Genomic DNA, 25,726 nt, shown 5'->3' on the forward strand with positions numbered 1-25,726 from the left:
GAGACTTAACGTTTTTTTTTATTTCCATTGAAATTAGACTATAAACATAGCATAAGAAAACCTGTTGCCCAAACTAGCTTATGTGTCAAACACGGACCGGGCCATACAACTGCTTAGTATCTTATGAAGAATTTATTAAAAACACAAGACAAATGTCAAATTTGATTTGGATAGTCCACCACTGGATTTCAAGGAGCCCCCCCCCCCTCTCCTGGACAAACACATTGCTTGGGAACATCAACATATTCACCTATTGGATATTACTTTTAAACTGTGGATAGGCCAGTATCCCCCAACAGTACTTTACACAATCATCTGCTGTTTCACTACAGCTAGTGCTCACCTTGAGCAAAACTGCTATGTTGATGCACATTACCCAATGCTTCCCAGGGTGTATCACTTGTGCTCTTTTGGTGCACATCACCTCGAGCATCTATGCTGAAGATCTTACTGTGTATGTGATGCACAACACCTCTATCTCTTGTTGCACTAGTTAATGTGTGGCGATTGCTCTGTGTGCATGATTGTTGTGAAAATGGTCTGTGTACATGCTCTATTTGTGAAAGGGTATCCCTATACCTGTGAGGCGCACACACTGTGTGTAGCACAGAGCCGCATAGAGTCGGAGAATAGTAGATGGTTGAACCTGGGGTTCAGGCTATGTGTAGAAGGCAGAAAAACACCCTGCCAGGGTGGCAAAGAGATCCAACTGGTGGTGGAGTTTTTCCTGACATCTGGGGTTCTGAGTGCAATTTTGGCGAGTATAGATGCTCTGTAATATCATAGATTGGTGACCAGTGACACACTTTACCGTGAGACCCAATATCTTACCCGATGGAAAAATACAGAGCGAGGAACGAGACACTAAGCATTTACACTGAAAGTCCTGGTTACACATTGAATAGAGGCTGTTGAAGCTACCTGCACAGCATTATGTCACAGGTGAAGACAAGCAACAGAGGAGAAAAATAATTTTTCAAATCCAAATGACAAATCTGGAAGATATGAAAAGTATGTTGGTTTGAGGCGCACACAAAAATTCTGGAGTGAAGAGCTGGCACAGCGGGAGGACTTGGAATTGTAAGCCCTCTTGCAGTTTATTCTCCAATTGTAAAAGTTGATACATTTAGAACATGTTATTCTATGTATTTTACTCAAATAGGACACATTACAACGCATGCCTTTACAACGCGGTTTTTACATCGCAACATCCATTACAGCGCATGATTTTACAATGCATGCCATCACAATGCATTTTTAGAAACTACATTTGCAACGCATCCCATTACAACCCATATTACTTTTAGGGCAACAGTAGGGTAAGTGTTGGACAGGGTAGAGGTAAAAAATTACTATTCCAACTCCAGTGAGTGCAACAGTAGGGTAAGTGTTGGACAGTGTAGGGTTAAAAATTACTATTCCCCATTACTTACCTTATAATGCGTTGTCTGGCATGCGTTGTAGTGACATGCATTATAATGGCATGTGTTGTAGTGACATGTATTGTAATGGCTGCGTTGTAATGGCTTGTGTTGTAAAGATAGTGCGCTGTAAAGACTACGTTGTAAAAGTTGTTTCCCATTTTACTCCTATGTTTAAATTATAACAAAAATATTATTTTTTCCAGGATCAATGTAGACTGTGGTAAACTCGGGGTCTGGCATGAATTGACCGGTGAAACACAAAACTGATAAATGGGTTTTAAGCTCAGTTTCCATTCCAAATTCTCTTTCATGGGATGATTATGACTTGTGCTTCCCTTGCGTCACAGAAGGAATCGAGCCTCAAAAAAACAACTCGCCTTTTGTCAACAATATTATGGTGAATGTGGTTCCCCTTAGCAGAATCGAGAGCACGAGGTTTATAGTTTCACAGAGAAAAATCAAACCATGAGCCTACTTCCCCCGCACTATACTAAAAAAAAACACAGAACCGCCTTTCCTGCTGCACCAGATGAGGCGTGTATTCTGGTTCCATTTTCACAACTGCAGGATGTCTGTGGTAGGAGGAGAGGCCGGGAGGCTGTTCTCGTCCATTCAGGGCTTATTTATAAGTAGCCACCCGGCCGAGCCGCAGTGGTTCTCCTCAGCGCAGCCTGGCCCTGTGGCTCACACCCTGACCACCTTCCAGAGCCGCAGTGGAGCTCCTCAGCGAGGTTGTGGCCCGTGGCGTAGGCTCTAACCACCCTCCAGAGCAGCGGTGGAGCTCCTCGACGAACCAAGGGCCTGTTGGCGGCTAGGATGGAGGCCTGCCGCGTAACGGCTGCTGCTGAGCGCCAACTACCGCGCTGCGCCTGCGCACTCTTCTGGTGTCTCCTAATAGGCAGCGCGCGACCATCCCTTCTGCAACGCTCCTCTGGTACGTTATGCGCCTTGCGCGTGCAGGCACACGCCCTCCCACTCCGACTGCGTGCCGGCCCTCGCGCTGCACACTCCTCTGAGGAGGGGAGTCTGCTGCGGGGCACCGCGCGACCCCTAGCCAGTCACAGTGCTACGCCACTTTGGTGGTACGTACTGCCTTCAGTGTTGCCAGATTTTTTTTAACCATTCTCTAGCCCAAAGCCAACCAAAAAGTAGCCCAATATTGTTACTTTAAGGAATGAGGGGCAGGGACAGCGTCAAGCAGGTGGTGAATGCATTGGAATTGATGTTGCAACAGGCTGCCAAGTAAATATTAGTGTACTAAAGCGCTTTACCATACTACTTTGATGGAGCGCTGTATATATATATAATCTGGCAACTAGCACAAACCAAAATTTTACTGCACAACCGGGAAAAATATAGCCCAATTGTGCGTGATCTAGCCCAACCTGTCAACACTGAGTGCCTTACGTGCGTGTGCACCACCATGTTCCTTGCCTGAGATCGCGCCACCCCCACCCCGCGTGGCGCTTGCGCACCCCAATGGGATTTGCTGTTGGCCAGCACGCCGGACCCTGCTGGAAGGCCTCTGACCGCGTGCTAACTCCCGCCCTGCAGCTATGCCGCTTCCCTGGGGTCGTTTGCAGAGTAGTGCGTGACCAAGATCCGCCTTTATAAATTGCAGATGTTTGTCTTATTTTAATAATGCTCGACATTTAAAGATGCCTACAAGTCACAGCAGAGAGGCTGTCCCCTCCCCCACAAAAACATAGTAGCGAGAGACAGCAGTGTAGAGGTTGCTTCAAGGAATTAAAATGAGTCATATTTCCAAAAACAACTTTTTTGCGCGCTTTTCAAAATGTACACGTATGTTGGAAAACGGTGTTTAATTAAAGTTCTTTTCCAATAGTTAATCTTTCGAAATGTAGGTAACGTGATATGTAAAGGATGCCTTTTATTAATGGAGCACAGCTACCTTTTAAAATATCATTTTCAATCAAACACTTGGCTAATTGAATTGTATTTGTGATTTTACAGTTTTTAGTTTTAGAACAGTGTTTTCAAACTGATTTCCGAAGAGCGTCAGTGATGTAAATGCAGCTTTAGGCAGCAGAACTATAATTTGTTTATTGTAATTGTAATTGTAATTGTAACTGGGTTTTATATCGCGCCAGGTCACCGAGAGGTCTCAAAGCGCTACTAACCAAGTACAGCAACAAGAAACATGATAAGTATATAAAAGTGTCTGGGGCAAGTGACCATCAACTAAAGAATGAATGCGTCTTTGAAGAGTAAGGTCTTCAAGGACTTCCTAAACTGGAGAAGGTTGGACTCTCTGCGAAGTGCCTCCGGTAGCTTATTCCAAATAATCGGGGCCTGAACTGAAAAGGATCTGCCACCTTTAGTTGCCAGTTTAAAGCGTGGGCAGGATAGCAGAAAGGAACCGGACGATCGTAGGGCGCGCTTGGGTTCGTATATTTCAAGCCTCTCTTTTATATAGGCTGGCGCCTGTCCGTGGATTGCTTTGTGGCAAATACACATACTCTTGAATTCAGCTCTTTGTACTATAGGCAACCAATGAAGCCTATAGAGCAAAGGGGAGGCATGGGTCCGCCTTGGCACTCCAAATATCAGGCGCGCTCCGTCATTCAGAGTAACCTGAAGACGGTTGGATACATTTTTTGGGAGGCCAAGGTATAGAGCATTGCGATAGTCGATTCTCGACACTATAGTGGCTGAGACAATGGTTCGGAGCATGTTCCTTGAGAGTATGGGGACGAGCTTACGCAGTTGCCTGATTAGGTTGGTACAGGAACCAACTACAGCAGACACTTGGTTAGCCATCGAGAGTTCCTGGTCAATTTTCATCCCGAGGCTCTTGACGCTAGGGCACGGTTTTGGTGTAGGTCCAAGTTCTTGAGGCCAAAACAAATCATTCCAGGGGGAGGTCGAGGTTGAGACTACGAGAACCTCCGTTTTGTCTGGGTTGATTTTTAATAAATTGGACGACATCCAGTTTACTGTAAAACGTAAGATGTCTTGGGCCATGGACTGAGCCGATGGTGTGTTGTCGATACTCAGCAGCAGCTGAGTATCATCGGCGTAGTTAAAAACTTTGCAGTTCATGTTTGCCAGAGACTTTATCAGTGGCTGTAAGTAAAGATTAAATAGGAGTGGAGAGAGCGCAGAGCCCTGCGGGACTCCACATGTTAAGGCTCCCGTATCGGAGACCTGATCTGCTACCTGGATTCTCTGCGTCCTCCCAGATTTTTTGCGCGCTTTTCAAAATGTACACGTATGTTGGAAAACGGTCTTTAATTAAAGTTCTTTTCCAATAGTTAATCTTTCGAAATGTAGGTAACGTGATATGTAAAGGATGCCTTTTATTAATGGAGCACAGCTACCTTTTAAAATATCATTTTCAATCAAACACTTGGCTAATTGAATTGTATTTGTGATTTTACAGTTATTAGTTTTAGAACAGTGTTTTCAAACTGATTTCCGAAGAGCGTCAGTGATGTAAATGCAGCTTTAGGCAGCAGAACTATAATTTGTTTATTGTAATTGTAATTGTAATTGTAACTGGGTTTTATATCGCGCCAGGTCACCGAGAGGTCTCAAAGCGCTACTAACCAAGTACAGCAACAAGAAACATGATAAGTATATAAAAGTGTCTGGGGCAAGTGACCATCAACTAAAGAATGAATGCGTCTTTGAAGAGTAAGGTCTTCAAGGACTTCCTAAACTGGAGAAGGTTGGACTCTCTGCGAAGTGCCTCCGGTAGCTTATTCCAAATAATCGGGGCCTGAACTGAAAAGGATCTGCCACCTTTAGTTGCCAGTTTAAAGCGTGGGCAGGATAGCAGAAAGGAACCGGACGATCGTAGGGCGCGCTTGGGTTCGTATATTTCAAGCCTCTCTTTTATATAGGCTGGCGCCTGTCCGTGGATTGCTTTGTGGCAAATACACATACTCTTGAATTCAGCTCTTTGTACTATAGGCAACCAATGAAGCCTATAGAGCAAAGGGGAGGCATGGGTCCGCCTTGGCACTCCAAATATCAGGCGCGCTCCGTCATTCAGAGTAACCTGAAGACGGTTGGATACATTTTTTGGGAGGCCAAGGTATAGAGCATTGCGATAGTCGATTCTCGACACTATAGTGGCTGAGACAATGGTTCGGAGCATGTTCCTTGAGAGTATGGGGACGAGCTTACGCAGTTGCCTGATTAGGTTGGTACAGGAACCAACTACAGCAGACACTTGGTTAGCCATCGAGAGTTCCTGGTCAATTTTCATCCCGAGGCTCTTGACGCTAGGGCACGGTTTTGGTGTAGGTCCAAGTTCTTGAGGCCAAAACAAATCATTCCAGGGGGAGGTCGAGGTTGAGACTACGAGAACCTCCGTTTTGTCTGGGTTGATTTTTAATAAATTGGACGACATCCAGTTTACTGTAAAACGTAAGATGTCTTGGGCCATGGACTGAGCCGATGGTGTGTTGTCGATACTCAGCAGCAGCTGAGTATCATCGGCGTAGTTAAAAACTTTGCAGTTCATGTTTGCCAGAGACTTTATCAGTGGCTGTAAGTAAAGATTAAATAGGAGTGGAGAGAGCGCAGAGCCCTGCGGGACTCCACATGTTAAGGCTCCCGTATCGGAGACCTGATCTGCTACCTGGATTCTCTGCGTCCTCCCAGATAAAAAGGCTGTCAGCCATTTGAGGGCTTGCTCTCCTATCCCGAACCCAGCCAGTCTGCCCAGGAGCAGTGCATGGCTGACAGTATCAAACGCCGCTGAAAGATCTAGTAATATCAGGGCGCTTGGCTTTTTACTGTCAGCCATACATCTAAGCTCGTCTAGAACAGACAGCATTACTAGTTCCGTGCTATGGTGGGCACGGAAACCAGCTTGCCGCTCCTGGAGAAGGTGGTGAGATTCCAGGAGGGGTGAGAGAGATTTAGCACGTGCTGTTCTAGAACTTTTGACAGAAATGGCAACTGGGAGATAGGCCTATAGTTCTTCAGGCTAGATGGATCTGCCCCAGGCTTTTTTATCAGGGGTCTGACGCGTGCTTCTTTAAAGGAGATTGGTAATGATCCAGTGACTAGAGAGGTGTTTAGGAGGTCTAAGATCTGATCCTCTAGAATCGGAGCAGCTAGTCGGAGGATGTCGGGTGGGCACTGATCGGCAGGGGAGCCAGACTTGGTGGACGCTACCAGTTGTCTCAGGGTGATAGGGTCGATTTCGGGGAATCTGGTAAAGATAGGGGTTGAGGGATTTAAAGGAGGCAGTTGTTCAATGTATGATACTGGGTTGTTTTTCTTAATATCAGACAAGATGGTTGCTACTTTTTCAAGGAAGTATCCTTGAAAGGTATCACAGTCGATGGATATGACTATCTTTTCCTCCTTCTTACTTAACTCCTTCAGAATTTGGAAGGTTTCTCTCTGGATGTTTGTAGCGTTGTTTATGCGCGTCTCGTAGTAGTCCTTCTTAGCTGACACAATAAGTTTTTTATATATTTGAAACAATGTTCTATATGATTCCCTATCAGTATCCTTTTTGGATTTCCTCCAACATCTTTCGAGGTAGCGAAGCTTTCTTTTTTGTTCACGTAGACTTTGGGTGAACCAAGGGGCTCCTTTCTCTGCACCCTTTACTTTCTGTACCTTTTCAGGGGCTAACTCATCGATTGATTGCCTAAGGATGGTTGTTATGGCATCATACTTTGAGTCAAGGTCAGTCTCATCTATGCATTTATGCTAAAAGCAGCTGCTTACCTTACCTTGAAACAGTTATAGTGTAAAAGCAGGCAGGCTCCGGTGGGAGGTCATCTAAATGTTTGAGTAGTGTAAGTCAGAGTAGAACACCCATAAAAACATTGAAACAATAAAATAATGTCCATATAGCTCAGCACGGCCTTCAGTTTACAAGCACAGCAAAAGACGTAATCTTTTCAAATCGCATAAGGACGGCAGGATGACTCTATACTCCTGCATTTAAAGTTGTCTCTTGGGGGGCAGATAACATCACAGCGAAACACTCACCGAAAACCCACAGGCAGTTGAACATGTGGGGACCCCTAGACCACGTCCTAACATCACATAAACCCCCATAGGCGTAGAATCCAGACAACAATAGAGGGGGCACACTTTTTGCGGACCCGAGCACTTTCTCTCTCGACCTCGACCTCTATCCTCCCCCTTCCTCACTATCGCCCGGGGCTTGGGAAAGAGATACCAACAAACAACGAAGCATCTCAAAGGAGGAGGCATAAGACAACGACCAACAGAACTTGGACAATCAAACTATTACCCCCCCCCCCCCCCCCCCCTGCGCTTTTTTCTTTTCTTTCTTCTTTCTTCTTCCTCTGGTCTTCCACTCATGTATATCCCATGCTCCATGTAAATATATATTTTATTACACAATAAAAAAGTACAGAAATTTAAAAAAAGTTGTCTCTTGTTGACATAAGCGCCCTTTGGCCTGACGTCATGATGGTTTCCCCAAGCCACGCCTTCTTGATTGGACCACAGCACTTCTTTGCCTGCAGGGATGGCCAAGTCCATACTTAGCAAAGTGAAAATACAACCTCAAGAGTCAAAAGTGCTGCTGGCTCAATGTCAGGACTGGTTTAGGGAGTCCCCTATGTCAAGAAAGGCACAGTTGGGAGCTAAAAACAAGAAGAAACAGACACTTTCGAGCTATGTGAAAGGCTGTGAGTGTGAAAGAGCAATTTCGAAATGGAACTGTGAGAAAACCAAACAAAGCTCCTTGAAAAGGGGTTTCACTAGAACAGAGACAGCCTGAGTTTAGCACAAGTGTGCACTGGAGCAGGGTAATAATCACACCTGTTAATAACTACAAAGAGGTAATGCTGTTTTTGCTGTGTACTATTCTAATAGTCATTATGCGTGCACTCTTTTTCTAAGTTCTCTGTGTGTGCTGCTAACGTTCACCAAAGTAAAACTGTTTATTTACAACAGTACACAAGAGGCCACTAATGGATGTGCTCTAATTTTGGCTGTGTTATAAAATTGGGGGAAAGAGGGGGTAACACAGGCTAAAGTGTGACTTGGAGCAAATGTCTGCCTTAGGCTTGGTATCTATATATCAATTAAGCCATACTTGTATGATGCTTACCTATACTTGTATGATGCTTACCTATACTTGTATGATGCTTACCTATACTCGTATGATGCTTACCTATACTTGTATGATGCTTACCTATACTTGTATGATGCTTACCTATACTCGTATGATGCTTACCCATACTTGTATGATGCTTACCTATACTTGTATGATGCTTACCCATACCTGTATGATGCTTACCTATACTTGTATGATGCTTACCTATACTTGTATGATGCTTACCTATACTCGTATGATGCTTACCTATACTTGTATGATGCTTACCTATACTTGTATGATGCTTACCTATACTCGTATGATGCTTACCCATACTTGTATGATGCTTACCTATACTTGTATGATGCTTACCCATACTTGTATGATGCTTACCTATACTTGTATGATGCTTACCTATACTTGTATGATGCTTACCTATACTTGTATGATGCTTACCTATACTTGTATGATGCTTACCTATACTTGTATGATGCTTACCTATACTTGTATGATGCTTACCTATACTTGTATGATGCTTACCTATACTTGTATGATGCTTACCCAGCTGGGAAACAACAGAGCACTAAACAGCAGGCAAGATACCAAAAGTGGGAATAATCATGATTTAAAATGAGACGGGTAACACGTAGATTTGACATGGGGTCTTATGTGAATGGGTGGCAAGATCTGAGCCAGGCTGCACCTCTCACTTCCCCTGAGTAATGTATCTCAATTAAAAGAAAAACCTCTAACTTCTTTGCTGCTTGTTAATTTATTTTTGTTCCTTTAGTGAGGTGCAGTGCTTCTTATGCAGTAGGTTTGACCATTACCATGATCAATTATTTTTATTCCTCTATTGAGGTTTAGTGCTTCTTATGAAACAGTTTTCATCATTAACTTGTGAATCTAGTTTTGTTCTTCTGTTGACGTGTAGTGCTTCTTACAAAATAGTTTTGATGTTAACATCAGGAATGGTAGTTGATTTTAACAAATAAGTTAAATGATTTACTCTCAGTATTTCTTCAAAAGTGTACGTATTTAGCTCTTAAAAGACACCTGTGCACAAACTTTAGGGCATATTAGCAAGAACCTCGTTAAAAATGATCGCTGTTTAAGCGGCAGGAAACTGCCGCTAAAACGGCGATAATGGGCTTGCTAATATGCGTAATAGAATTTCAATATAAGCCCAGGTTAGATGTCCTACATATCTAACCTGGGCTTCTATTGGAATTCTTAAACACGTATTAGCATGCCCATTATTGCCGTTTTAGCGGCAGTTTCCTGCCGCTAAAATGTCGGTAATTTTAACGAGGTTCTTGCTAATATGCCCCCTTTGTTCTGCGATGAAATTAAGAAACTCTTGTGGCTGAACTGGAGTCAGAGTGACTAGGAAACTGGTCCTCAAATCCTGTTTCACCGCTTAGCTGAATTGGGAGTTCAAGGTAAATTATTTCACCTCATTTGTGCTTCCATTTTCCTGAAAATCAAAAATTAGTAGCAGTTAGAATTGATGTAGCTGAGAGTGTGAGATACAGAAGGAAACTCATCTGTATATAACAAGACAACGATAATGCTTCTGGTATAATAACAATGTGGACCATTATAATGGTTCACACCAACATTGTAATTGCCTTTTAACTCCCTAATAATTGTTTTCTGGAATGTTTCTGGACAGACTGTAATAACTTGATGTCCATAGATCCAGTTTATGTAACAGTTTAGGTTTAATGTAGATTAAAATAAGGTCAAGTAGACAAATAGAATAAGATTGTACAATGATAGAAATAACCCCACCAGGGGCAGATGGACTTCAGCTCAGCCTCTAGATGTAACTGTTCCAGCTTTCAAGCAAATACAATTGGAACACAGATGACATCATAGAGACATGCAGAGCTAGAAATGAGAAACACTAAGGAAGGACACAGAAGAAATGAAAGCAGGATGTAACACAGACTAATTGTTTTTACTGAAACCAATGGCTTCCAAACATCTAAGCATCAATTACAAGTTTTAGAGCCACTACTTCCACATGTAGAAATTCAAGAATGATTGAATGAATAAAAATAACATATTTCAACCATCACAAAACACCAGAAGCAAGTTGTAGTAATGAGAAACGCCCAAGTGATTTACTGGGTTCTTTATTGTGGAAAGTTAACATCAACAAATGCCGTCAGCTTGTCAGCCTGGGAGCCGGGTCACAATCTCAACATTCCACTGTGAGCGCCGGCTGTCCAGGAGACTGTACCATCATATGATAAGGAGGAGGGGGGAAGCGGGAGCAACCATGTGAAGTGTAGCATAATCAATAAAACGGACCCTAATGGGTTTGGCATAAAACAGAAGTTACAACACATCATCCCCCTTAGGGAAAAACACGGTGAAGAAGGATATCCCCCAGCGGGTGCTGCAGGGCACCTGTGTCTGGTGTGTAAGTCATCTCATTATGTACTGTTTGTGCCACTGCGGTGAGGTCCTAGGTCTGTCACCCCTTCTGTCTACTCTGAGGGTCTCACTGTTATCCCTACTTCCTGCTCTTCCCATCTCTGTCCGATGTTCTCCTCCTCCTGCTGGGATCACGCGATCATGACTCCATAATCTTCCGTCGTTTACCACTACTGAGTTCCTGTTCAGCCGCCGGATGGTCTTGGGGGCATAGAACCTACTTCCACCTCTCCATTGTCTCTCTGGTTTCTTCACGTAGACTTCTTGTCCTTCCTGAAATTCCCTCTCCTTCACTCCCCACTTCTTATCATACCATTCCTTGTATTTCTGTTGGCTGTCTTCGATTCTTCTCTTGATCTCCTTATGATCGGTCTCCTCCATTTGTCTTCTCCCCATCCAACCGGGTGTGAGTTTGGTGCCCGCTTTTCTTCCCCTCAGCAATTCGAAGGGTGTGCATCCTGTGGTATTTTTCGGCGTGGTGTGGTATGCCCACAACCTGTCCCTTATGGCCTCCTCTATGTTGTCCCCCGCTTGGTTGGCCAACTGTATGCATTCCTTCAACATTCGGTTGACTCTTTCCACCTTTCCGTTGGCCTTGGGACAATACAGCGGTGTACGGACATGAGACACTGAACAGTCTTTGAGGAAATCCCTCATCTCCTCTGAGATCAGTTGAACTCCGTTGTCAGTCACCAGTGTGGAGGGTATGCCTTCTAGTGTGAACACCTCTTTAAGGAAATCCACTATGACTTTGGTGCTCACGTTGTGAACGATCTTACAGGTTACCCAGCTCGAGAAGTAGTCTACTAGGACCAATAAGTACCAATCCTGAGGCCCTTTGCCACGGATAGGACCCGCTATGTCGAAGCCTAGCTTGCTCCACGGCACCTCCGGCACTTCGACAGGAGACAAAGGGGCTCTCCTCGTGATCTTGGATTTGTCACTCAGGGAACACGCGTAGCAATCACGTACCTTGTCCTCCATTTCTCTGTCCATGGTAGGAAACCAGTAGTCTGCTCGAAGTCTGGCTTTGCACAAGCTTCTGCCTAAATGTCCCTCGTGAGCCAGTTCCACTACTTTACTTCTTAAGTCCTCCGGTGGGACCAATTTCCCTGACTTCAGAATGAAATCGCCTTCCACTGACAGGTCCTCCCTCACGTTCCAATATGGCTGTATTTCTGTTTCGATGTCCTTGCATTTCTTAGGCCATCCAGTGAGTATATGCCTCTTCACCTTCTTCAATACTTCGTCACTCGCCATCTGGGTTTCCCATGATGCTTTTTCCACTGCTGCTAGGCGAACCTCCAGAATGGAACTACTCTCCTTTTCTTCCACCACCTCTTCTCCGTCTGCGGGTGCCCTTGAAAGGAAGTCAGCGACTCTATTTTGTTGTCCCGGAATGTAAGACACTCTGAAGTTGTAGGCTTGCAAACCCACTGCCCATTTTGCTATTCGGGGTGTCATGCTTTCCATGTCCTTCTTGGTGAAAAGTGAGACAAGGGGTTTATGGTCAGTCTGAACCTCAAACGGTATGCCCCAGATGAAGAACTTGTAGTGGCGAATTGCCCAATATACCGCTAGAGCCTCTTTCTCTATGGTAGAGTAATTCTTTTCCGACACTGTGAGAGTTCTTGATGCGAAGGCTATCACGTTGATCCTGTTACCTTCTCTCTGCGTAAGTGTTGCCCCGACACCTCTGTTGCTGGCATCCGTGGAGATGATTGTTGCAGCATTTGGGTCGAACTTCCCTATGTATGGAGCTTCACTAATCGCTTTCTTTATGGACTTCATGGACCTTTCTTGTTCCTTTCCCCATTCAAAGACACTGTCCTTCTTTATCAAGTCTCTTAGGGGCTGCGACACCATCGCGAAGTCCTTAATGAACTTGGCCATATATTCCGCAAGACCTAGGAATGAGAGTACGTCTTCTTTACTCTTTGGTGCGGGCGCATCTTCCACGGCCTTCACAAGGTCATGCTTAGGCTTGATGCCGTCTTCGGATAGCGTGTGCCCCAGGTAATCCACTGAACTTACTCCTAATTTACATTTCGATGGCTTGGTAGTAAAGCCTACGTCCTTCAATTTTTCCAAGACTTCTTTTGCCATTTTATTGTGTTCTTCTTCGCACCCTCCATAGATCAATATATCATCTTGGAAGCAGATCGTGTTCTTGCAGTCTTTTAACACATGCTGCATGACTCTTTGAAAAGCCGCAGCCGCCGATGCCAATCCAAACGGCATTCTCTGGAACTTGAAATTGCCAAACGGGGTGGTGAATGCCGTTAGTATTTGTGAATCTGGGTGGAGTTTGATTTGATAATAAGCTGAAGACAGGTCTAGCACACTAAAGTACTTGGCCCCCCTGATTGTGCTTAGCATTTCCCCTATTCTGGGAAGGGGAAATCTGTCCACCAGGATGTTCGCATTCAAATCTCTCAGGTCCACACAGAGTCTTATGCTGTTACCTTTATCTTTGGCCATGATAACTATCGGGCCAACCAAGCCGAGCTTTCAATTTCTTTGATGACTCCTTCCTTGACTAATCTCTGAAGTTCCTGTTGTAGGGGCTCTCTCATGCGCAAAGGTATGGACCTTGTCTTGTGTACCACTGGTACTGCCCCCTCCTTTAGCACAATCTTGTGCATGTAGTTTTTAAATACTCCCAATCTGTCACTGAACACATTTTTGAACTCTTTGGTAAGATCTTCTGAGATTCCTTCCGGGTCAATTAACAACACTTGTTCTTTGTTATTTGGGTCTAGGGTGATCCCCAACTGCTTCTGATGCTTCCAGCTCAATAGGGTCGACCCTCTCGTGGACACATACACTTTTCCTACTGTGTGCCTATCTTTAAAAGAAATTCTCATGGTCACCATGCCCTCTAGAGGAATTTTCCCCTCGTTGTAACCCTTGGGACTGATATCAGGTGGCAACAATTTTACAGGATGATTGGCAAATTTATCATCAAACACTTTCTTATCTACTAAAGTATATGGGGAGCACGAGTCTGCATACATGCTAAACATTACTCCATCTAGCAAGACATCACATTTAGGATATACATCATCACTGTTATCCTCCCCATCCCCCACTTGGAAGACATAAGACTTTTCTCTTTCCTCTTCATGGTGCAACTCCTCAATAACATGCACTGCCTTTCCTGGTGCCTTACACACTTTAGAAAAATGCCCCCACCTGTTGCACTTTCTACACTGTACATTCCTTGCTGGACATTTCCAGTTGTTGGCTAAATGATTGGGACTACCACATTTATAGCATACTGAGGAACTTGGCTTGCTGCGATTAACCTCTTTACTCTTGTCCCCTACTTTACAGACCGTTTCACTCTCTGCACCCGATTTGCTTTCCATACTCTCTCGGTTGTTCCCCTCAGGTGCTTTCATTTCCCTCATGCAACGCGCCGTGTGCTCAAGTCCCTTAGCTATGTTTATTGCTTCCTCAAGATTAGGGTTCTTAGTCAGTAATTCCTCTTGTGTCTTGGTGTCATTGGTGCATCTCACAAGTTGGTCTCTGATTAAAGAGTCTGTGAGTTGACCAAACTCGCATGTGGCTGACAGTCCTCTCAATACTGCTATATAATTGCTCACTTTCTCCTCCCTCTTCTGCGCTCTCTTGAAAAACTTATGCCTTTCCATCACCACATTTATTTTCTCCTTAAAGTGTGCCGCTAATTCCCTCAGCGTGCTTTCATACACATTGACACCTTCCTCCACCACCTCTTCCTCATCCTCAATTAATCTCCCAGTGACATCTTCATATATCTTCCTCCCATGTGTGCCCAAATTGTGTAGCAATATATGTTGTTTACGTATGTTAGTGTAGTTGCTACCCCCAATGGCTATTAAATAAGACTTGAAGATGCCTTCCCACCTTCTCCAGGGAATAACTGGTTCACCTAACTCATTGAGGAAAGGTGGGGGTTGGCTCATTCCTGCACCTGCCATGGCCATAAAACACTGGGAACCTTATTGTAGTTCAACTTAGTTTGAGGACAAGCAAGATAATCTGGGGATAATTAACTCCAACCCCAATTTGTTGTGGTTCTTAACCTGATATTTAACAAGTTTTCCCTTATGTGCTTCACTATTTCTCCCTTTTTTCACACAAATTCAATAACACATGAGGAAATGTCATAAGCATAGAGGTATCTGCAGTCCCCTTTCTGCTTTCACAGCTCTTTTCCTTGGTATCCAATGAACACTAGCCGCCCCTCAAGCAGGCGGGAACTTCCTGTGGTGAAGCTTCCCCTCAGCACGGTTCCTGTCAAGGTGAAGTCGTTTTCTCAACAGAGCTGCAGATTCAGCGCGTTCCCTACGCAGGACATCGACTCATTCTCCTTCATTTCCTCCCCGACCACACTGCAGCAGGATCCAGACAACGTCCGAAGGAATTGCCGGTGAGCGCGCTGCCTCGCACCAAAGTTATACAGTGCCCCGTAGATGGTGCGCTACTCGGGTTTAAGTTGAGAGGGTAAGGCTCGAAATCCTATCAGAGCGTTGCAGGGTGCGCAGAGTCTATTGCTGTGATGAAAACAGGAGCGCCGTGCATCAGTTGGGCGAAAGATAGTCGCGCTGTCCCCCTTTCTTGAAATGCTGAGACAGGTCTAAGGTCGCCTCTTCAATGGCGAGGACGCGATTGCACAACACTCCTCTCCCTCAGTACACCATTGGAGTCAAGCCAGGCACTCGCTAGTGACTAATTGCGCCTCGACGCCTTAAATTCATACTCCTCTCCTCACATTGCCATTCCTCATTCCAAGTAATACTGTCACTCGATGCCCGACCTGGCACCCGAGCGAGTCCCAACCCCAGCTGTGTACTGTGTTCAAATTATACAAGTCGGAATGCCTTCAATTTCCTTTTTTTCCTTACTTGTGATCTTGAACTTTATTTATAACGTTCTCTGGCTCCTGCTTCGCTCTGCTTCACTGGCTCCTTTGTTTATATCCTTTTCTTCCTCTCGTTGACAAGCACTCACATCAGCCCAGGGAAACGGCATTGACTGTCCCTGGCTCAGTTTCCGCCTCCTCGTCGCCACAGAATGTAGTAATGAGAAACGCCCAAGTGATTTACTGGGTTCTTTATTGTGGAAAGTTAACATCAACAAATGCCGTCAGCTTGTCAGCCTGGGAGCCGGGTCACAATCTCAACATTCCACTGTGAGCGCCGGCTGTCCAGGAGACTGTACCATCATATGATAAGGAGGAGGGGGGAAGCGGGAGCAACCATGTGAAGTGTAGCATAATCAATAAAACGGACCCTAATGGGTTTGGCATAAAACAGAAGTTACAACACAAGTCTTTACTTAAGGTTCTGTATTTATTTACAATCAACTCAGTTTAATTTCAGTGTCTGCAGCCTGCAGACCACACAACTGCTGTTATCACCTTGTCTCATACTTTCTTCTCTCTTGACACAATCAACCATCTAATCCCAATCCACAATCTTGTATTCTGCATCAACAAGCTCTCACTTCACCCTAACTCCTCCACAATATCTACTCTCACCACATCCACAAAATTTCTCTGCATCCCCTCTCACTCCTGCGTCAACCTAACACACCATCACACGTGCACCAGTTGGACACTCCCTGCTCTCTCACCGCTAATCTCCTAGCCACTGTCCATATTTGGAAAGTAAAAAAAAATAAAGAGTCACTATTTCACTTAAAACAAACACACTTATGAGGTTTTAAGACTCAGTAGCTTTTAGAATTGGTATCTTGGCCTTTGTGAAAGCCTGTTTTCTCCACTTTTTCATCTCGTTTCAGCTCTGTAGAGTATTATGTTGCCCAGGTGACTGTTTCAGGGGACCATGAAAAGTGTGCATTAGGAACTTTTATATCCAACTATGTCTTGTAACATAAATATAGGATTAGAGAATTCCACTGGCTTTATCAAAATTTTACAACAGGTTGGTGTGCTGATGACCAGGTAGGCTCTTCCTGACATGCAACTGAGTGACTCTGTCTCAGCCCACCTGCCTTTGGTTCCACCTCTGCACACTTGCATTTTATATTAAATGTAATGCACTTGTTTTACATTTTGAAGACAAGATACCCTAACAAGTGTTCCTTCTTTTGCAGTTGATAAATACATGAGCTCAACGCACAGTTCAAATGAATATCCGATTATTTGAGACAAATAATTTTTAACTGGCAGACCCTCGTTATTCTTGCCCAAAGCTAAACAAAATGCCACAGACATGAATGAGAGATGTATTTATTTTTTTCATGTATTCTTCCATAGGGCAAATAAAAAAGGTGGCCAAGTCAGCAAGAGAGCTAGGGATTAAAATACTCTCTTTGTTGACTGCACCATTGACATATTAAGGAGTTTGAGTGGTTTTTGGGCCCTTTGGTTCCTAAAACAGTAGTAACTAAAGGCAAGATGTTCCTTGTTTATATTTACTAATCCAGAATTGTAATAATTTCCACCCTTTACATCACCGGGTTCTGATATATTTAACCATTGGACTTAAAAATAATAAACTATTTTTGAATTTTAAACAGATTTTTTCTGTTATCTGGTGCACAGCTCACAAATGAACTTTTTGTGGCTGGGCTTGGACGTTGGCTTTAAGACCAAGACAGATCCATGGCACCGCTCTAGCTCAGCATTTACTATGCATTATGTGGCATGGCGTCATGTACAATAGTAGTTATTAGCCTGTGATCCTCCTACTTGGGATCACAACTGTTTAGAAACTAAACAATATTAGCAGGTTAATCATATATAAATTAAAAAGCAAAATTTTAAATTGAAACATTTAAAATGCTGCGAAAATGTGAAATAATTTGAAATTGGAGCCTAAATATAAGTTGATATCCTTCGCTTGATTCATGTGAGCTGCACACGTAACAGCAAACGGGATCTAGTATGGAAGATTGGGTGTCTCAATTGATGCACCGGTAATTTCCAGCAAAAATATAGCGTACATTAAGAGCTTTAGAGTTAAAGTGATTTGTTAGAGTCTAGCATTTCATTTAAGCTTTTATAAGTACAACTACATTTTGAAGTGCTCCAACCTTCCCAGTAAATTAAAATTTCAACCTTGGATTCTAGAACGATTTTTTTTTTATTTCAACATTGTACTTTCATTTATATAAGTACACATTTCTTATATCATTTTGCTGAACACAGTATGGTCTAGTTTTCAATTCATTTAATTGTCATATGGCAGGGATACATGAATGATATCTATGAAAATTCATAAAGTGTCCATAGATATATACCATTCTTATAAAAAAAAACACACATTGGCCATTTATCCATGCCCACTTATGCGAAGATGTGTGTAACACATACACAGAGCTGTTTCACTTTTCTATTCCCTCTTCTTTAAAAGCAATCTGGTTATGACCGTTCCCATAAAAAATACTGTGTACACAGTTTCGACCCTCCCTCTAAGCTCCGATGGACTTCCTCAGCATAGTAAATATTTTCAGATTCTTCATACTGTAAAATATCCACTTTTTGTTGGAGCTTGAATCTAAAATCAGCACATTTCGGTCAATACAGGATCACGAAATCCACAACTAGCATTATTTTTGCTTTTTGCCCATAGGTATATTACTTATATAGTGTCTTACAATCTATTTATATGAATAACCCTTAAAGACAAAATCTATGTATTATACAAATGACCATTTAGTTCCACAGGCATGTTAACTCCACACCACAAACCTCTTTTGCCTAAATAGCCCTAGTTCAATTGGAATGTTTTGCTAAATGAACTAACTGTCCCCTGACCTTTGATCTATTAGCCTTATCATTTAATAGGATGTGCTTCTGTCCTTTTGTATGACAAAGACTTAATAAAGTGGCAGAAATAACTCTACACTTGAACAAAAAAATATGCCTGATTAGGCCACCTTATCTAATTCTCAAGAAAGTAGGTACTAGATTAACTAATAACTCCCTATCAGACCTGAATTTTGCTGAAGTCTTTCTAGGTTCTTAAGAGCTTGCATTTATGTTTATGTAGTCTTTTTAGACTGCCCTTTTGCAAGAAAGCACCAGTATATTTTTCTCCCGGGGGCAGATGATACTTCTTCTTGGTAATTGTAATTTCCCCGTCTTTTTGATAAACTGCAGCATCTGTTATGATACTCATTATTGTGATCATATGTAAAGTGCTTTTTACACCACAGGCCTGGTTTGCACTAAAGAAAAAGTAAATAATAAGTATGTAATGCAAAGATGAATTTGCATCAATACTGAATCCAAACATGTAACTAACAAAGAAACAATCATTCTTTCCACCCCAATTGATCACTGTCAAGTGCTCAAGATTTTGTTTCCTGTTGCAGACGAACACTCCACCCCGGTCAGGCCACGAGAAACCTACCGGCCCGCTCGCTATGTCGAGTCAGATTTCACCAGGGCAAGCATTTTTTAGGGCCTACTGGGCCTGTCTGGTGAGAGAGCTCAAACTGGCAAAGAACAGGTGTTCTGTTCATTCAGAAAGTGAATAAGAATAAAGATGCCTTTAAATCTTGTTTTTATCTTGTCACATTTGCTGTTGTTCAATGATAGTGGTCAAATGTGAGCTTATGTCTGCTTACAAACTGATGCTTATTATATACAAGAGTTTGGTGTTTGCAAAGTCACTCTAACTTTGCATTCACAGGAAGAAAAGCAAGCACACTGCCTGGCAATTGTGATGAGGTACAGGCAGTGTGAAATGAAAGGCTGTCAGATATCAGTTTTTTTCTAACAAAACAACATTTAGATCGCTTGTAAATGAACTGTTATAGCCTGTTTTCGGGCAGACTGTGCATTTCTAGAGCAAAGGGCCCTTTGTGTGTATTTGATGACTGACTGCTGTTTAAAGCTTTCTTTTCTGCATTGGAAGGAGTTCAAGTTTTATGAGTTTCAGGCAACATTGTCTTGTTGGTCAGGGGAGGGGTGGTGGTTGTTGGTGAAGGGATTGAGTTAGGAACTCAGTGTGTCAAGAGGGTGTCATAATCATCTGAGGTATGGAGAATGTGAGGATTTAGACCACATTTGAAAAATTCAAGGCGGAGCATCTTGAATAATCTGGATGTGATGTGGTGGGCTTAAGTTGTCCTATGTGAGAAGGTTTGGAAGTTTAGGATGGAAAGTTAATGCAAAGCAGTTCATCTAGCCCAGAGTGATGGTGTGGTAGACACTATGAGTTATTGGGGTTTGAATGTCGTTGAGCCAGGTTTGTTCTTTATCTTGTTTATTGCTGTTTGTAAATAACAGGAATTTCGTCTTGGTTGAGCTTAACTTCATGTGATGCACATCCAGCTGTGGAGGATGTAAAAGCGACGTATGAGGCGTTGGAAGTCTGAATCAGCTGAGACTTTCAAGTTGGGTTTGAAGATAAATGCTGAGATGACGAGGTCAGAGGAACCTTCTACATAGTGTTTTCCACCCTCTGTGGTTGTGGTTTAGGTGGGACGTGGCATGTTGGGAGTGGGGGAAGAAAAAACAAGAGAAGAACCATTGTTAATGTCATTGGTGAGAGAGAAAGGAAGGTTGTGATGGTCTGAGTGACTTTTGGATGATGCTGGCCTCTGCCAGTTTGTGAGGGCAGAAAAGGTGATGGATGTTGTACCCATGTGAGGTGGCATCATTGGCAAAGAAATTAATGGAAACAGGACTTTGTGATGATGAGTATGTCTAGTTTGTGCTTAGTAAGCAGATCTGCAATGTTGACTCATGGTGAAATGTAAGTTTATTACTGTTAGTATGAGAAACTTAGGGAACTGGGATTCAGGTTGTGGGTGGTGTTATGTATTGCATTGGTGAGTTTTGGACTTGACCCTCTCTGTAGGGTCAATACCAAACTTTTTGCCTCCGTCCCTCCTATTTTTCAAATCCCTTTTTGTTGGCTTTTAGAACTCTGTGCACTTTACCACCATTAACCAGTGCCGAACTGTTCGTGCTCCCTCCTTAAAACATGGTCAAATTGGCTTAGACCCAATTGGCATTTTCTAATTACTTATAAGTCACTAGTACAGTGGTTCAACTTGTACTCAGGGCTTTTAAATTAAATGCAACTTGTGGGCCTGCACCACCTATTATGCCACCCATTTAAGCCACCCTTTAGAACATGTCCCAGGCCTGCCATTGCAGCCTGTGTGTGCAGTTTTAAACTGCCAATTCGACCTGGCAAAATAAACCTTTTGTCAGGTCTAAGCATCTCTTTTTAATATTTTATAATCCACCCCTAAAGAAAGTCCTAACCAGCCTATAGGGAAGGGTGCCTGTATTTAAAAAGTAGGACATGTTTTTGTGGAGTGGTGTGGCTCACCAGTTAGAGGCGGCAGACCTGGGAGCAGAAGTCGGCCGGGACCAGGGTTCAATTCCTGACGTGGCAGGGTCGTGGACTTGGGTCAGCGGACTCGATAATTCTCGCTTCGGTGCCTACTCTAATCTGGGGGTCGCACTCGGCAACTCTGGGCATTAGCTAGCCTAATCTCCACAACGCCCCCCCCCCCCAACGCCGGGGATGCCTGGCTCCACCCTGGGGACTCCCAGCAGGGACCATCCCACAGGGAAAGGCAGGACGGGTTCCCCAGCGTTGCACAGCGCCAGGAAACCTCCGGGTAGCAGCGCGCTTTACAAGTGCAAACATAATAATAATAATAATAATACGTTTTAAATTCTTTGGTAGTGAAAGAACTCCTACTTTCACTTCTGCAAGGCCTACCTCTCCCATAGGATAACATTGGGTTGCCTTAATACATGTAATAAGTACTAACGTTTGATTGGGAGCAGGTAGAATTAGGCTGTTTGGACTCGAATTGAATGTAATTTAAAATCCTCTTTAATGGTAAAGCTGTATTTTAGATTGCAATTTTGAAAATGACACTTTTAAAAAGTTGGCATTTCCTTGCCTTGAGCATTCTGAGGCCTTCTATGAGTTTCCAGCAGCCTGGCCTATTGATTGCTCCCCAATCAGGAATGCATATTAGGCCCAGACAGAGAACAATAGGACTTGAGTGTAGCTGGGAAAGGGCCGTACTGCCTGGATGGGAGGGGCTGAGGTGTTACCTTCCTCACTTATATTTCAAAGGAGCTGCCTCAGCACACTCACAAAAAACTTCGCAGCAGGCTTTTATCACCCTACACCCCTTGGGGCCTGGGTAGGGAGGAAGGAAATTCTAGAATCATATGTGGGAGGAAAACTCCACATATTTCTTCATCTTCAAAGCTATAAAAATAGGACAATCATACCCACTCTTCAGTACACTTCTAAGTCTGCTAAAAACTACTGAAGGACTGCCTTGTTCTTCAGAAACCTGCCCTCCTGCATGAAGGTGAAAGGACCATCTCCTTGAATGCAGGACTACTAGAGTCACTCCAGTGATCAGTTGGCTGATGACCTCTTCTGAGTTACAGTGACACAGCAAGCTTCAGATGCTGTTCTGCACATGTCCAGCTGACCTAACCAACTGGCACTGCCTGGATCTGCAAGTAGACCTGCCTGAGCCATGAAGCCTTGCTGGAGTGAGTTCCTGAACCCCAATTGGTGTCTCTCTAGGCCCTGGAACTTTGGCTGCCATTAGTTTTCCTCCTCCTGTGAAATCCTGAAGTTTTTAACTCTGTGCGCCAGACTTGGAGACGGATAACCTTTTCAACTAGACAAACGTGGTCCCTGTATCCATCCCACACTCCATTGTAGACAGTCTGAACCAGGCAATAAGAGCAAAAAAACTCATGTTCATGAAAACAACTACAGCTCTTGTACATTTCGTGCAGAAAATAGGAAAAAGGCCGCCACAAGAACGGATTAAGATCTATAAAGCAAAATTTCTTAGTGCGGTGATACATGGTGCCGGGATTTGGGGTTACTGCAATGTGGAAAAAATACAAAAAGTGGAAAATGCCTTTATTCGTTACATACTGGCTGTTCCTCTGTCAACCTCGACTTTTATCTGTCTTACAGAGCTGGGTTTAGAATATATAACGGATACGATAAGGGTCCAACCAGTGCTCTTATGGCACCGAATCTGGACCTCTACTAAAACAACGTTTAACCAACAGGTCATAGAAGACTCCCTTAAATTGGATAACGCCCTAGCCATTAGCTGGTTAAAGTATATCAGAGATTTTATGGTGGACCTAGGACAACCTGAGTTATTTCATAATCCAGTAAAAATGAAAGAGATTTCCAGGAAAGACCTTAAGAAACAATGTATGTCGCATCTTGAAGAACTAAGATATACATGTGAGTGCCAAAAAACAACAGTGCAACTACATCAGACCACTCTTTCCTCGATAAAAAAGCAACCCTATTTGTCTTACTATGGTACACGGTACGATAGATTTGTACTCACCCGTTTCAGATTGGATTCTTTTTTCCGTTTAGTATCATTCCCTATAACAAATGATTGGTCAAGACATCTAGATCCCTGTCCTTGTGATGGTACTGAGTCTCAAACCATTATTCATACTGTTTTATTGTGCAAATATTACAGGGAACAACGGAAAAGGTGGATCCTTCCAATTTTAAAAATGTGGGGTCTGAGGCAATGTCGGCCAGCGTACTTTGCATTGCAATTATTGGACAATGAACTATACACAAGAAATATTGCACTATTTTTAAAAGCAGTAATTAAGTCTAGAAAATATGTCAAATGAAACATAGGGGTTTTATCTGGAAAATATTTGTATAGTAATGTCATATGAATGGACAAATGTTGCTCACTATGTAAAACAAAGTAATGGAATGCCAATGTAGCAAGGTTTTGGTAATCTCTTAAAAAGATATCCAAATAGATTATTCAATATGTGTAAATCGAGAACTGAACTACTGTCCCATTTTGGCAAAAGAGTATTAATTAAGTTTGCGGAAGCAAATTTAATTTTAAATATATGTTTTTAAATGGAAAATGGTTTTAAAACAAAACGTGCCATGAATTGATAACATTTTTATACTGTAACTTGGGAGTAGGGGAGAACTGATATAATAGGGTTTTGTTACTTTCCGAAAAAATGAATTCTAATAAGCACGCTCAAAATGTATAAATTTATATCTGTGTATTATGCTTTTATGGTTTTTAATGTAAACAAAAACCGAATAAAGTGAATTTGAATTTGAATTTTGACTTTATCCCGGTCTAGCGCAACTGGAAACCCACAGTACGCTCTTTCTGCTTCTTGGCGCTATTTTTACTTAAACCTGTAAAATTGCATATCTCTGGTTGTACTGATTGGATTTTTCTCATTTTCGTCTCATTTTATGTATTACATTTTACTCTTTTTCTGAATTGGTGTGGAATTTCTTTTTGTGTTGTGTTTTCACTTTATTTTCATTTCTGTGGTGCATACATTCTTCACACATTCCTACTAATTTAAGCCTGACTGCTTTCGTGCAAAGCTACCAGAGGATTAAGCCCAGGTTAATTAAGTGACTTTTGTGGTTCATTGTGACTTGGATTTTGGCTGTTGCCTGAGAAGAGTTTTCACCCCCCCTTCAATCGAAAACCCACTTTCTTACAGTGACTGTGTGTTTTTTGTGCAGTAGTGCGTGCATCTATGTGAAGATTGGAATGAGGGATATTGAGATGAGGCAAAAACTGACATATAAGAAGGATAAAAGTATTGTTGCTTAGGTTCAGATTTGCACTTGAGAGCCTTTGTTTTACCTTCTATTCTTGCACAGTTCATTTGCATGCAGTCTTGTCATGAAAACATATTTTTGCAATCGTTTTAGCACAGTTTGTGTAAATATATATTCTGTCATGGCATAGACAGTCTTGTGTTTATTTAATAATTCACCCAAATGCAAGTTTTGTCATTGAGCAGAAATTCCAGAAAATATATTTAGCAAAGTTCACTCAAATGCAATATTTGCCAGGAAAAAGATGTTGTTCAAGAATAGGTTCTCAAAAACAGAATAGAGCATGTGGTTGCAAACCACCTCAGTTCATGCTGACTTCAGGACATTTTGAATGAGGTCAGAGGCGGACTTAATCTGCACTCATCCCTCTTTAGCGAATTTACGCACTCACTTGAATGTCGAGAACCTGATATTAAAGGGAATAAGAAGAAGGAATGGAGCAAGGGAGGATGCTGGGTTCGATTGGTAGGAGGGGCTGTCTGGAAGGCGGGAAAACACTGACCAGTCTCATTTCTCTTTTAGTGATTTGGGAGGATTATTTAGAAACCACGACAATGAACTGCCAGCGGTATCTGGGGCAGAGTCGACCCCATATCAAATTCTCCTTTCAGTGAGCTTGCCTCTAGCTTCGGAATTTGCAGCATCCTTCCCGGTCAGTCTTAACCTTCCTAAGTTCATGGCCATCACTTCACTGAAATGGCATGGGTGATGAAAGTGGCCGCACGCACCCTTCGAGTGCGGAAGTCCCATTGTTAGCCCCTCAACCCTTCCTCTTTGCTGTTGTGGGTCCAATGCAAGGGCAAGGAGTGCAAACTTTAGAAAGTTGAGTGCTCCCACAGCTCTCCCCTCAGGCCCTGATTTAACTCCTTCCGGTGCTCATGACGAGCCCAGCTTGTCATGAGTCACAGTGAAGCTGTGCTCATGACGAGCTGGGCTCGTCATAACGGCTCCGCTTCACCCACGCGCGACTGATTCCCCGGCTGTGCGGGCAAATTAATCAGCTCACCCCCCGCACCGTGGGGGAATTACCCCCGCAGCAAAGGGGTTAAACTTAGGTGGAGCGAAATAAGCATATATTTTTTTGCATTCATTTTGTTCCAGCTGAATATCACTTTTAGTTTTCCCTCACTGGGTTTAACTGTGTGTGGAAGAACCAGGCACAATATTACTGAATG

At 43.0% G+C, this 25,726-nt stretch overlaps 1 protein-coding gene across 1 annotated transcript in view; it reads left to right on the top strand.

Annotated features, from left to right (window-relative positions):
• The first annotated feature begins 2,020 nt into the window (after positions 1-2,020).
• Positions 2,021-25,726, top strand: part of LOC147684210 (programmed cell death protein 1-like) — a 51,745-nt gene continuing 28,039 nt past the window's right edge. Inside the window, exon 1 of the mRNA XM_086944612.1 lies at positions 2,021-2,358. Coding sequence (XP_086800738.1) covers positions 2,241-2,358 — 118 coding nt within the window. The 5' untranslated portion in view covers positions 2,021-2,240. The remainder of the gene's footprint in view (positions 2,359-25,726) is intronic.

This window comes from Lissotriton vulgaris, chromosome 11, assembly GCF_964263255.1.
Source record: "Lissotriton vulgaris chromosome 11, aLisVul1.2, whole genome shotgun sequence".
Classification (NCBI taxonomy): domain Eukaryota; kingdom Metazoa; phylum Chordata; class Amphibia; order Caudata; family Salamandridae; genus Lissotriton; species Lissotriton vulgaris.